The sequence below is a fragment of the Melampsora larici-populina genome (assembly GCF_000204055.1).
Source record: "Melampsora larici-populina 98AG31 unplaced genomic scaffold MELLAscaffold_1, whole genome shotgun sequence".
Lineage (NCBI taxonomy): Eukaryota > Fungi > Basidiomycota > Pucciniomycetes > Pucciniales > Melampsoraceae > Melampsora > Melampsora laricis-populina.
This window is the reverse complement of record NW_006768765.1, coordinates 1,002,990-1,016,033: the sequence shown is the minus strand read 5'-3', so window position 1 is coordinate 1,016,033 and position 13,044 is coordinate 1,002,990. Positions and strand designations below refer to the sequence as shown.

General features: G+C 45.6%; 3 protein-coding genes across 3 annotated transcripts; 1 reads left to right on the top strand and 2 right to left on the bottom strand.

The window, feature by feature from the left end:
- Positions 1–310: 310 nt before the first annotated feature.
- Positions 311–881, bottom strand: MELLADRAFT_86814 (uncharacterized protein; the record flags this gene model as incomplete). Its single annotated transcript, XM_007403505.1, has 4 exons — positions 311–451; positions 527–618; positions 711–762; positions 876–881. The coding sequence occupies 4 exons, from the start codon at positions 879–881 to the stop codon at positions 311–313; spliced, it is 291 nt and encodes a 96-aa protein (XP_007403567.1).
- A 2,273-nt stretch (positions 882–3,154) lies between these two features.
- Positions 3,155–4,270, bottom strand: MELLADRAFT_101062 (uncharacterized protein; the record flags this gene model as incomplete). Its single annotated transcript, XM_007403504.1, has 4 exons — positions 3,155–3,259; positions 3,286–3,721; positions 3,795–3,862; positions 3,926–4,270. The coding sequence occupies 4 exons, from the start codon at positions 4,268–4,270 to the stop codon at positions 3,155–3,157; spliced, it is 954 nt and encodes a 317-aa protein (XP_007403566.1).
- Positions 4,271–5,478: 1,208 nt separating this feature from the next.
- MELLADRAFT_86812 (uncharacterized protein) lies at positions 5,479–11,596 on the top strand (the record flags this gene model as incomplete). The annotated part of the gene is made up of 11 exons (XM_007404040.1): positions 5,479–5,616; positions 5,660–5,880; positions 5,933–6,488; positions 6,549–8,099; positions 8,171–9,970; positions 10,033–10,253; positions 10,322–10,389; positions 10,447–10,809; positions 10,879–10,996; positions 11,051–11,160; positions 11,226–11,596. The coding sequence occupies 11 exons, from the start codon at positions 5,479–5,481 to the stop codon at positions 11,594–11,596; spliced, it is 5,517 nt and encodes a 1,838-aa protein (XP_007404102.1).
- Positions 11,597–13,044: the final 1,448 nt, after the last annotated feature.

The following is a 13,044-nucleotide window of genomic DNA, read 5'->3' as shown; positions in this document are numbered from 1 at the left end:
TGACCTTACTCTACTACACTATATGCAAATCTTTCTAGTTCTACACATCAACTTAATCCCATCTCGCTCTCCCTCTCACCCTCTCATTTGGATATCAGCTCAAGAGCCAAGACTGTGTACCTGTGAGCAGCCATCTGAATATGTGCCATCACAACCACACTATTGGAACCAGCTTCTCATTTTCCTACAGACACACGCACACAGATCATTCATGATCAATTTCAAACAAAAGAGAAAAAGAGGCTCAAAGAACGAGCAAAGAAGGCAGCAATCAAAACATGAGATTAAGAGACCGATTGATCTACTCAAATCAATCAGTTGGTTTAATCAAATTTAATCCAATAATACCAGTACTACTCTTAGTATTCTCTTTTTGTGTTTGTTGTTGTTGTTGTAATTGAGTTTGTTGTCGAGTTTGAAAATGTGATTCGATAGCTTGAGCTCTCGCAATCTAAACCATCAAATCCAAATTCAAATTCAATTCAATTCTTGAGGTCATGAAAATCAGAAAGATCATGAGTCTTACCTCTTTTCGATGATTCAAACATTCATTGTAATCTTCTACTTCTGAACGACAATCGATCGGTCGATCTGCACTTGCATAACATTTTTGAAATTCTAATTTGATGCAACCAAAGGTGTTGATGATGAACATTCAATCTTTTGAATACTTGAAGAAACTCATTGTGATCTTCTTGATTCTCACTCACCCTGCCAGAAATCAAAACATCGAGGCCTTCCACCCGTATAAGAAAATCCAGACTAACAAAGAAACCATGCAAACGATCAATCCAATGATCAGATCAATTTTGTCGTTTCGAACACCAAGATCAAGATCAAACTGGTATGATGAATTGGTAAGTGCTTTAACCTACCGACATTGCCAATCAAAGAGTCAATGATTTGATGATTTTCAATGCAAACTTGCCAAAAGGTTTAACTACAGAAAAATTCAAAAGACCACAAATAAAGATCAGTTTGATCGTCAAACCGAATAATTAAGAACCCAATCTAGCGGAACTCACGTTTGACAATCTTGATCGAAGATGAATGGATATCAAGCTTTTGAGCAAATGGTGTGCACTGTGGAATGGTGAAGATCGGAACGGTGACCCGATTGATGGGATCACTCATCAGGGTGGCGTGAAGAACTCGGGAGTACCGAATCCCGATGACAGAAGAGTATATCTGCAATGTACAGATGTCACACAGGTGACACTTCGACCACTCCAGCTCTCATATTTTGACGAATATTTGACTTCAACCCCTTTTGAAATTGATTTGTTCATGATGATTGAAGTCTTCTCATTGGCTAATAACAACACGGCCACTATACTATACTATACCAGTATAGCACTGTAGGTGACCATTGGTACCAGTATATTCTGATTCATCATCTGTCACTATTACTCAGTTGCACACTTATTGAGGGCTTAGTTGTGACAATGGGAGGGATAATCCTTGATTAATTTCCAGAGAGAATAGTGGATGAGAAGCCAGGCACTAACCCTCAGGTTAAAAACCTGAAGCTGAGCTCTTGATGAGTAAGCTCTCAACAGCTGTCGAGAGCTTGAAAGATATGCCCCCACCTTTTATCACAACCACACATTTTTACCTAGTGTCACATGCACATTACGGCCACACTCCATCAAACCTCATAGGCTTCTTTCCCTTTGTGATGTTAATTTATAATGTCTGGCTTGCTCTGTTAAGACAATACAATGGGTTGTGTGGAGAAGAAGGGATGTGTTGGGGAGATAACAGAGGACAACACATGGACCTGATTAAGTGTGGGTTGAGTGGATGTTGTGGTCTTATTCTGTTCCATGTTGAGGTCTCCATTAAATTTTTTGTCTGAAAAAGAAATGAGACCACCTTGAAGGCATTGACACCAAATGAAGGATAGTCTAGTTAATTATCTACCATGGTGTGTATCCTCAATTACTCTTGATGTTCTCATGCATAAAAGATTCATGTGACTTGGAGTGCCCAAAAGTTGATAGATATCCTGATGCTTAGAGATTTGAACATAGTAATTGGATGGGTACATGATCATCAATTTGGAACAGTAGAACTATCCTTGAGACTGTATATACCCAGCTCCAGCCCCCAGCCCATCTCCCGCCCTCAGCTCTTTCCACATTGTTGTTTTGGTTTGAACTCGTGCTGAGGCAATTTCTGCTTCAGGTAGCAAGGTTTTGTCTCCAGAATATCAGAATCTTTGCAATAGAGGTGGATTCAACTGAAGCAAAAATCTAGAATCCTCTCATACTTCTGTGCAACTTTGGATACCCCATATATGTTCTTCATCATTGTTGGCATCCAAGTGGCAACAGCTGACACCATCTGGTAAGATTAAAAGATAATTTACAAAAGCAGAAAGAAATAGATTTTTTTATGGAGCTTATAAATAAATTGAAAGGGTTGTGTCACCATGAACATTCCACAATTTTGAAGTCCTGGGACTACAAAATATTGTGTAAGGCTTTATATATAATCTCAGTTTATGTTGTGTGGTCCCTTGCATTTGCAAAATATTGTCCAGGTCAAGCAAAAAGGTGTGAATGAGACCCAGGCTGAGTTGGTGTACTGGAAAGCCAAGGAAAAAGCAATCATGACTCTACTTGCCTCTGAGAAGTCAAGCACTCCTTGAAGATTCTCGTGAAAATCGAGCTAATTGTATCCGAGTGTATGTAGAAGGATCATCTTTCAACCAACTTCACAGCCTTGATGACTTTGTGAGCCTCAAAAACGCACAACATCGATGGGGTTTTTCTTGTTCAACACCATTCTCATAAACTCTCATAATGATATATTAAATTGTGAATTTCATTGCTACTTCCATTACTCTCCAATGATACAGAAACTAGAAGAAAAAACTGATACAGACGCATGACAAAAGCTTCAAGGATGGTGCTCAACGAATATGAGCTTGAGTAAGTAGAAAAAATGTTAACCAGGTGGAAAGAAAGACTTCATGCTATCATTTGAGCTCAAGGAACCACTGTTGGCTCTTGTCATCCTTCAATCAAATAACAAACCAAACAGAATCAGCGCTGCCCATCAAGCCGAGAATGAGAGCAATAGAAGAAGACATGTGAGACTTGGAACTCAACTGGATCCAGACTACTCATTACTACGCTCAATTGATTTCCTATCGTTCTCTTTGACTGAGATGACAGAACGCGAGTCTCCATGTCCTGAAGTCAAATGGAAAATTGTTACCCTTCCAGTCAACGATCCCAAATGTTAAGATCACCTAGTACTCACATATAGATGATCCACCGCGATCACAAAGAAAGCTCCGAGTTTAGTGGATGACGAGGTAGGCGAGTGATGATCGTGACGAGCTGAAAGCCGCGGCGCCGAGTCTGAAGGCTCTTCCCCCTCCGCTCCCGAAACCTGAGCCGTCCCATCCGTCATATTCCCAGCCGAGGCAACGTCTTCGGGTTCAGTCACCGGTTCAGTTTCCTTCAGCGATCGTTTGTCGTATTTCCAAGGTGGGAGCGTTTCCATACGGTTGGTCTTTGTGTTCCAAAACGGCAAGCCTTTGGGGGAATCGTTCGGTTGTGTTGAACGCTGAAGACCTAAAGACGCAGCCTCTTCAGATATATCGTCAACCTTCTCCGTAGGATCTGCTTGCACGGCTCTAGATTTTCCAGAGGGCTTGTGAGATAGTTTGAGTGATTTTGCTGTCTCCACCGGCATCAATAGCCACCACCTTCGATATACATGTACACCAGGTATCAGGCTCAGCGTTCTCGATCAAGATTAGGCATAAGGAGATCACTGACTGTTTGGTCTTTTCAAGACTAGCCCCCAGATTGAGTGGATCGACAACGCATTCATAAAGTGTGCCGGCCTATGTGACGATCAGAGAAAATCAGCGTCTTGGTCATGCGAGCCTCAAGAAATATACGCTGACGTGGTCCGCTCCCCCCTTGGCTCCATCAGTTTTCTCATCCCATTGTGCGCTGATGCATTTAGTTGAGTCTTTACCATCGAGTGGGGTACGTAAGCTGATCCACTTGGTTCCCATTTTATGAGCGCGAAGCGCCAGTTGAGGGCGTTTCACGCGATGGCCCAATCTTCCACGAGGGTACACGAACTTGGCAGAATATATGTTGGGGACGTTGTGCTTTCGATCGTGGTGAATAATATGGCCAGTAGCAACATTTGAAAAGACATATCGACCATCCGGCGGTACCACCGCCGCAGACTGAATAATTCGTGCGTTGTGATAGTTGTTGAAAACGTCGGCAGATATCATTGAAGAGAAAGTGACTAAGATGGGAAAAAGTACTCGTAAAGACTGCATGACGTATAATGATATTTGTAACTCTTGACTGATTCTAGGGGGTTCAAGGGTTCGCAACTGAGATGGGTGCCGAGGGAACGAATGTACGGAGTGAAATGGTTGATCACGTATTGAAAAGGTATAGGTGTCTGTTGAAGCGAAAAATCGAAATGCTGAACAAATAGAAACTTGGATCGTGCTGGGTTTGACAATGAGCGTTCTTGAACAGAAAATTTCAGGGCAACAAAGAATTCGGCCCAGGTTCGTGAGCTCTGATCAGTGAGATCGTTGATCGTCACCCTGTGTCTATACCTCTTGCCCTGGTTCAAGCTAGACTCCATGAAAAAAAGTAGAAAAGCAATGTAAGAGATCGTACCGATGGCGGATGGGGTCGCAGAGCCTGGTCGGAGGTTAGAGCCGTACGCTAGTTTCTACTTCGATCTAGACTCTAGCAGGCTGCAGCGGCCTTTTGCCATATACGAATAACAAACTTCTCCCGCGAAATTATCTCTGTTGAAAACGAGAGTTAACATCTGCTTCAGGCGTCAGTCATACAAAACATTTCAAGGCTCTTGCAGTATTAGTGGGAGTCTGATCTTGGGACCCCCCTTTATTTCTATTGGAACATATCTGAGAGAAGGGATAAGGGCAAATGATATTGTTCTGCTCTTCAATATATATTGAATCAGCAGAGGAATTAAATTAACAGGCAAAGAAAATATGTTGCATCAAATTGTAAGAAAAGAATGCCTTTGACTGGAAAGATAGTCATAGGATAGAGTCATGGATGATTCGAGTTCTTCCACCCATCTTCTCGTGAATTGGATACCTAATGACAAATCGATCACTCAAACTAGCCTCATTACGATCCATTAAAAGATTAATGTTACTTTGGGCACCATCAAAGACTTCAAAGAGCTTCAAAGCTCTATTGTCAAGTGTAGAAACCTGATGGCCTCTGGGCAAAAGATGCACATCTAGGCGGGCGGGCATGCGCCGTACAGATGTCAGTGACACCACCCGGTGCTGGCCCTGGTATGCGGCGCGCCCCCCGAAGCTTTGTAAGCGACTCCTACATCACGCACCTGCATTCTCTTCCACTCCAGCTTTCTCTTTGGGCTCGTTTGGTCAGATCTTCAACATTCATCTCATGCCGAATAATCGTTGGCGATTTCTAGAAGATGTCCAACGCGGCTTCCTCTAGCAGTCTTGCCCTATTGGTTTCCGACTTTCAAGCGTTAGCGTCTGAGACCAAGCGCAAACATGCTGACGTCAGGGAGGTGAACACCACTCCCAGTACCAGCTCAAAGTTTTCTATCGTACGCTGATATCTAATCAGAGTCCATCCAGGCAGCGGACAAGGCCCTCAACCTGCTCAGATCAACCCCCGATCAAGTTTTGGCTTCATTTCGCAAGAAAACTACCCCTCCCTCTACCTATGTTGAAGACATTATCAAACCCATATTCATGGGATGTGGGACCAAGAATGTCAAGGTTGTGGCAATTGCGCTTGGTAGTCTCCAACGCTTGATCAGTATGGACGTCATGCCACCCGTGAATAAATGGACTTATCTCAAGAGCTTGTGGAGTCCATCATTGACAAGAGTTTTTGTTTTGTCCTTTTCGAAAATAGAGCAAGATACCACAAATCGTTGCGATTCTGACTTCAGTGTTGCCTCTGGGGGTTGAAATCCAACTACGAATCTTGCAAACCTTGCCTTCGCTCTTCACTCGATGTTCTCTTTATCTTCACGATACTCTTCTGGCGGATGCGCTTCTATTGTGCTTTCGACTTCAAGACTCTCGAATCGGAGTAGTCAGTTCGACTTCGGCAGCGACTTTACGACAGCTAGTGATGGTAGTTTTTGAAGGCGTAGCAGAAGAAGATCAAGCTGTGCGGGTGGCTTCTACCGCTGGTTCTCAGCTTGATCCAATTCGAGAAGAAACAAACTTTTCCGTTATCATCCCGACGTCCGAACGATCCAATACGGGTGATCCGACCGAAGCTGCTGAGGAGCGGAAGATAGTCCTTCGTCCTAGTGCCAAAGATGCTTACCTGGTGTTCGAAGACCTATGTCTTTTAGTCAATGGCGATTCTCCCTCTTTTCTCAAGCTACAGAGTCTTCCTAAGACCTTTGGACTCGAGCTCATTGAGAGCGTCATGACTGGACATAGTCACCTCTTTCAGCAAGTTAGTCCAAGGTCCACCTCAACAAGTGTATAGCTGCTAACTGGTCTTGTTGTCACGTAGCATCCTGAACTCATCTTTGTGTTGCGCGCTCAATTGTGCCCTCTCCTTATCCGAGCAATGAGTGAAAAGCCCGTCTTTGCGCTCACTTTGCGCCTCATGCGTGTCGCGTTTTTACTATTGAAACAGTTTTGTGACGAGCTTGTAGTAGAGTCTGAAGTGTTTCTTTCTTTGCTTATCAAGACGGTGGCAATTGATCATACCGACGGCCACACTGATCCTGGACCTCTATGGATGAGAGTTCTGGCTCTCGAAATATTCCGGGGTCTTTGCGCAGACTTTGCTCTTTTGATTCGAATCTATGAACGATACGACTTGGACCACTCGGATCGGACTTCTGGGATCTTCACATCAATGATGAGTACTCTCAATCGCCTAGCTTCAGAGCGACCAACTCTTCTTGGAATCAACAATGATATCACAAGCGGTCCTTCATTTGCGCATCAATCTTCACCTGGCGCAAATGTAGGAGTACAGGGAATGATCGATGGCGTGGTAGGTATGGCCACACAAGCAGCAGCACCTCTCGTGGGAGCACAACAACAAGGTGGTCTGACACTTCCAACAGCTACCATGAAGTTACAATGTATAGATCAGCTGGACAAAGCAGAGGCTCCACCGATTCCCGAGACCTACGTCTATCTGCTCTCTTTGCAATGCCTAAGTAACGTCGCGGAAGGTTTTGCCGGACACTCCCTATCCCGGTATGAAGAGATACGCAGACAGGGACCTTCACAGTCTCCCGATGGAATGCTTTCTGCTCCTACGGCTCTCAATCTTGATAACTTGGCGTCGCAGCCTGTAACGGACAAACTGCGAATCATCAGGAACATGGCAGATGCAAGCTGGCCAGCCTTACTCGCTTCTCTCAGCTTCTTCGTGGCCACGAATCTTGATGACGACCTATTCTCGGAGACGCTATCCTCAATGCAAAGTTTCACATATGCATGTGGCGTCCTGAACTTACCTACGCCTCGAGACGCTTTCCTGCTCACCTTCTGCAAGTTTGCAGTCCCCCCAGCAATTGTGGCTAATGTCGCAGCTGAAAGTTCCGGTAGCACTGCCATGAAACCATCGCAAAGCGTGCTCAATGTCGACAATTTGGGACTTGGGACGACTTCAGCTCCGACTTCGCTTAGTACTCGGAGCTTCGCATTCCTTAGAACGGTTTTGTCTGTAGCGCAATACTTGGCAGGAAGTCTTGATACCACCTGGTACACTGTCTTCGATACATTGCAGAATGCCGAGTTTGTGTTGAGTTCAAAGTCTAAAAAGCGTCCCGTAAGCACGATGTCGTCTTCAACACAGCCATCGGTATTGTCTAGCGCGGAAACAGATGAAACTGGCATTCAGAATAGTATTCAGAGACTTTTTGAGTGCTCTCGATCGTTGGAGGCTGCTGCCTTTACAAGCTTTATAGCTTCACTATGCCGACTGAGCTCCGAGATGGCAGGGCTTATCTCGGACGAAGAGCAAAGTAATCCAGTCGAATTACCCAAGACTCCCACTTCCATCAGAAGGCGTGCTAGTGGAATGAATTCCTCACGTGTATTTGTATGTTGTTCGTTGCAACTCCTGCAGTCGATATGAATGCTAACATCTTATTGGTGAATATCATTTACCAGCGCCCAAATGATAGATCCTTTTGCGTCACGAAGCTGGGCGCAGTTGCTCTTCTCAACATCAGTCGCATCATAAACGTGGACTCAGAACTGGGATGGACGCCAATTACGTCCCACCTACTGGCAGTTATGCGGTTCCATGAAGCACCGAGCAATATCCGCTTGCAAGCAGCAGATGCTCTAGATCAGATCTTACTGTCTGCGCCGAAACATATTTCAGATGCTGATGAATCAAATCAGCGGCGAGTCCAAAACCAAATCATCGAAACCCTCTCTCGGCAAACGGATCCCGAATCCAGGCCACAGAATTCAACTGATTTAGAAGTTCGCAAGTCAGGTTTTGATACGCTGTTCAAGATCTTGGAAAACAACGGACATTCTTTCATCGCCGGATGGCTGAGCATCTTGGATGTTCTGTGTACTGCTTGTCCTTCACCACTCGCTTATGAGCCCAGCTACCTTTCGGTGACCCCGTCCAAGAAGTCCACATCAAAGACCTCCACATCAAAGACCTCCACGTTGATTCGAGCTAGTTTCCCCTCGCTGCAACTCATATGTACTGATTTCCTAACAGCACTCGAACTTGAAGAGCTCCGCCAGTGCATCAATGTTTTGGCGGAGTTTGGTAGGCAGACAGAAGACATCAATATTGCCCTTACAGCTGGAGGACTTTTGTGGCAGGTCTCTGATCACGTTCAAGGGAAGAACAAAGCCACCAGCTCGGATGATCATCGTTACGTGGAATTATGGATGTATCTTTTATCCAAGCTTTTGGAACTGAGTGATGCGTCACGACAAGAAGTCAGAGATGGGGCGATCCAAACGCTGTTTCGCACCATTGGTTTATACGGTACCCTTTTGTCGGAAGCTGTCTGGTACGAACTTCTGTGGGAGGTTGTGTTTCCCCTTATCGATCTCCTCTCAAAGTCCATCAGTTGCACTACCCCTGGGATAGAAGAGCAATCAACAAACGATACAAATTCTCAATCTATGCGGCAGCCAAACGGCGCCTCCCTCGCGCTCTCTGCCAAACAGCTGGATGACTCGAAAATATTGGTTTTGGAGTCTACTGGCAAAGTTCTGTTCGACCACATGTCTTCTCATATCATCAAGACGCCCAAATTCCACGAGACATGGAGTACTCTTATTCAACACTTGCACCAAAGTTTCATTCGCGATCGGCCGGCCGTTGGTACTGTGGCGATGAGGACGATGGCAACGATTTTGAGTGCTGATCTCAGTAACTGCAATGATGAAGAGGCGATCAAGGCGGCTTGGGAGTATGCTTGGGATTCCGTTGTGCAGATGGGCAAGACTATCTCGACCAAGCACGATCAACAAAGCTTCTCGGGTATCTACTTCACACAAGTTGCCCTAGAAGCATATGTCAAAGTCATGCGACCTCTACAAACTGCTGCGCGATTGAAAATGGATTTGGAGCGGGTTGCGACGTTACTTAACATCTGCAAGTCTGTCGTCACTTATACTCATAGTCCCGACTACCGCCCGGATGTGGATACCTTGCCACCCTTACAATCAGCTGTAATGTCGACTCTTGACGAAGTTCGGCTTGAGACTCCCGGAGTTCCTTCAGCACTCATCACACTGCTTTCCGACCTAAGTACTTTGGCATTCACTTCTTCATTTGATGCTCACGATCCTTCGTCCAACCGTCCCACCTCTACACATGTTTCCTACGTTGCCATATGTAAGGCAGCCCAGCCGAGGCTCGTTGGACTACACGCAAAGTTCAACTCTTTACCAGACATCTACAACACTAAGGCCACCTCTCAGCTGTTTCTCGTAAGCTTTCACCCACCATATTTTCTCAGCTAGTTGACGGCTGACATTGGCGTCTCACTTAGTCATTCTCGGTGGCGATGAAATCCAAATACAAATGCCCACCTTCTTACAAACATGGCAAAGCACCACCGCTCTGGAAGACGGCAACCACCTCTTTTCTGACCATTGTACGAAACTGTTTACCGAACCTTTTGCACATTGAAAAAAGTGTTGAACCGACAGCATTCGGAAACGTGTGGGCTCAACTAATTGAAACGTTCTCCGCAGGCTTGCTAGCTGATTGGTAAGCTCGGCGTGACTTGTTTTCCTATCAACATACCTTTATACATAAGTTGATGAAAGCATGTATAGTGAATTTTCCCAGTCCTTAGAATTGGACCAGCAACGTGCCGAAGAGAACTTTGATCTTGCACTTATTGGTAAGATATTGACTTTGCTTGTGCATTCGCTGTACATATATATATACTAACAAACAGCGATGACTTTCAAAGCCTCACTGGAAGTAGATATATTGCCCCATCTAGGTGGACCTGGCATCCCAGACAAGACAATCCAATCACTCGCTAATGCTCTACAAGAAGCTTCACGACTGCACGATTTATCTTCATTGGCCTCGCCCTCGACACTCTCAACATCCTCGCTGCTTGGTGAAGCCATCAATTCACATGAACACACCCCTCGGAAAGAAACACGTTTTATCTCTGACTTCGGCTTCCAAATAAACGATGAAGTTTTTGGCACGTCTGCTGAAGCAGTAGCCCGACCACGTGAGCGGTTTGCTTACTGGTGCTTTGATTTGTTATTTGTATATTGTCGTCGGGTTGAGAAGTGCGACAAAGGTACGTTTTTTCAAAGTCATCTCCACTGTCCTGAATTTCTTTAGCTTGGCTCACATGACGCCATCCCAGAACTCGAACGAAGACGAGTAGCCGCGCTTTGTTTCCCCGCTTTGTTGGATCGATGTTCCGCTGCCATCAAGACATACGTCGCGGATGCGGGCCTCCGAGGCCGTGTGCCATTTTCAAGGTAAATATATCTTGGATGTTGCTTGTATCACTTGACTAATCAACTCTGTTCCAGGATTCGCGACGAAGAGATTGTGTACATCTTACAACAGTTACTTCGTATATCTCCCTATGAAGGCTCTTTGGCTGCATCCATGTCACCAGGTCCAGCTTCAATGCTCCCGGGTAAGTGTTCACAAATTAAGCTTGGTCAAAGTCATGCGCACTCTGACGCGATGAACATCATTCAGACATTGACCCATCGTTAGACCCCGAGACCATGCTTAAATGTCTATTGACCCGCGGTCCCGATGCCCATCTCTTGTATCTGCAACCTCTGTTCCTTGATCTCCTTTCGCTCGAAGCATCCTCCCCATGGAGCGGCCAGAGGTACTCGGCATTTCCCGATGCTTGTGACAGCAATTTCACGCTCTTTCGAGACTTGCTACAAGCGACCGATTCCAGGGGAGAAGGGCTGGACGGTCGTTGGCCTTCATTGATGCTTGGTCAGGTTGGGGTACGAAAAGACGACAGACAGGACAGGTATGAAAACGACGCCAAACGCCTTGCGCTCATGTGCTTGCGGAGGATACAGACACGGACAGCCATTGCAATTGGATGAAGACAAGACTTGTGTACAAATTAGTTATGTTGCCGTGTAAATAGTAAACCTCGATGCCGTGCTGTCATGGACCATGTTTGATCAATGGCCGTGATCAGAGTTGTGCAATGCGTCTAGCAAGCAAAGATGGTCGAATTGTAAAAGTCCTTTGTTAGAACCCCGAGCAGCTGTGTGCAGACTAAGATCCAGAGAAAAGCTCGCGCTGAGAGCCAGGTCGAGTACAAGCCGAATGTACAGCATGAATTGTAAACACCAGACCAACATTTTCCCCCAAGGCACTGCACTGAGAAAACACACCTCAAAATTTACGGCTCAAGTTGCCAAAGGAGAGGATCTGGTCGGTGTAGTCCTCCTAGAAGTGATAGAACGGCGCCTCGGCACACTATTCTCTTCTTATGTGTTCAATATTCCCTCACTCAGTGCTCACACTCTCCCAGCCGACAGATGCATTCTTCAGCAGTTTTATCTGGTTTACACTGCACAATAACAGGCAGAAGAATGTGCCAAGCAGGTTGTACAACTTGTAGCAGTGCTTGTCCTCTGACGTTATTCGTATTTTACGAAGTGCGCAATGATACACCACGGGGGGATCCTGGGTCAGAAGTTGATCCTGACTGGTCTTAAAAACGTCGGATCGTATTCTGACCCGAAGCTTGTCCCTGGGTAGACAGAAGGCCACCCCGCGCTGGCCTTCCTTGGCCGCCCCTGTTTGAGCCCTGAACAGCCTGCAGCCCAGCTTGTAGACGCGCCCATAGGCGGCCTGTTTGGTCAGCAGTCGGTATTGCGCGGCACCTTCCCAATACTGACAGCAGAGGCATGCAGGACAGGGTAGGCCGCAGGACAGACTTCGCAAAGCCTCCCTTGCGTACAAGTTTTTCTTGTGTCGCGTGCTCCCCCCTTTGGTTTCCCCCCAAGCATCATCCGCAAGTTTTAATTGTCTTCCAAACTTCTTTCAAAGAATTGTCAACTTCTCAGTCACCTTCCAATTTTCACTGCCCTCAAGTACCTTCACCTATCATGTTCTCTCAACAATTACGCGCGGTGGGATCCTATTCCACTCCATCCATGAGACAGCACTCACCTTTAAACCCTTTCTCTCTCAGTCGTTTAGCTGGCGCGGGTGGACAGACTGCTTCACTAGTTGCGCGTCAAGGGGCTTCTCTATTACTCTCAACTATTTTGCATTCATCTTTCAAGTGAAATTCATCCATCCCTCTTCCATACAAATAATTGATTTCCCAGGAACCAAGAAGAGAAGCATGAGTAAGTCAAGTGTTTCAATGATCTTTAACAAGTTTCAAGCTCTCACCCTTCTTTTGTATTCCCATTAAATCGTTTTATCAACCTTCACTCTCTCCTAACCTCCTCGAACTCTATCTAGAAAATGAATCGTTAATTCTTGAATCGAGTATCAAAGGAGGGTAAGCAAGAAGACCAACCTTCTGGAA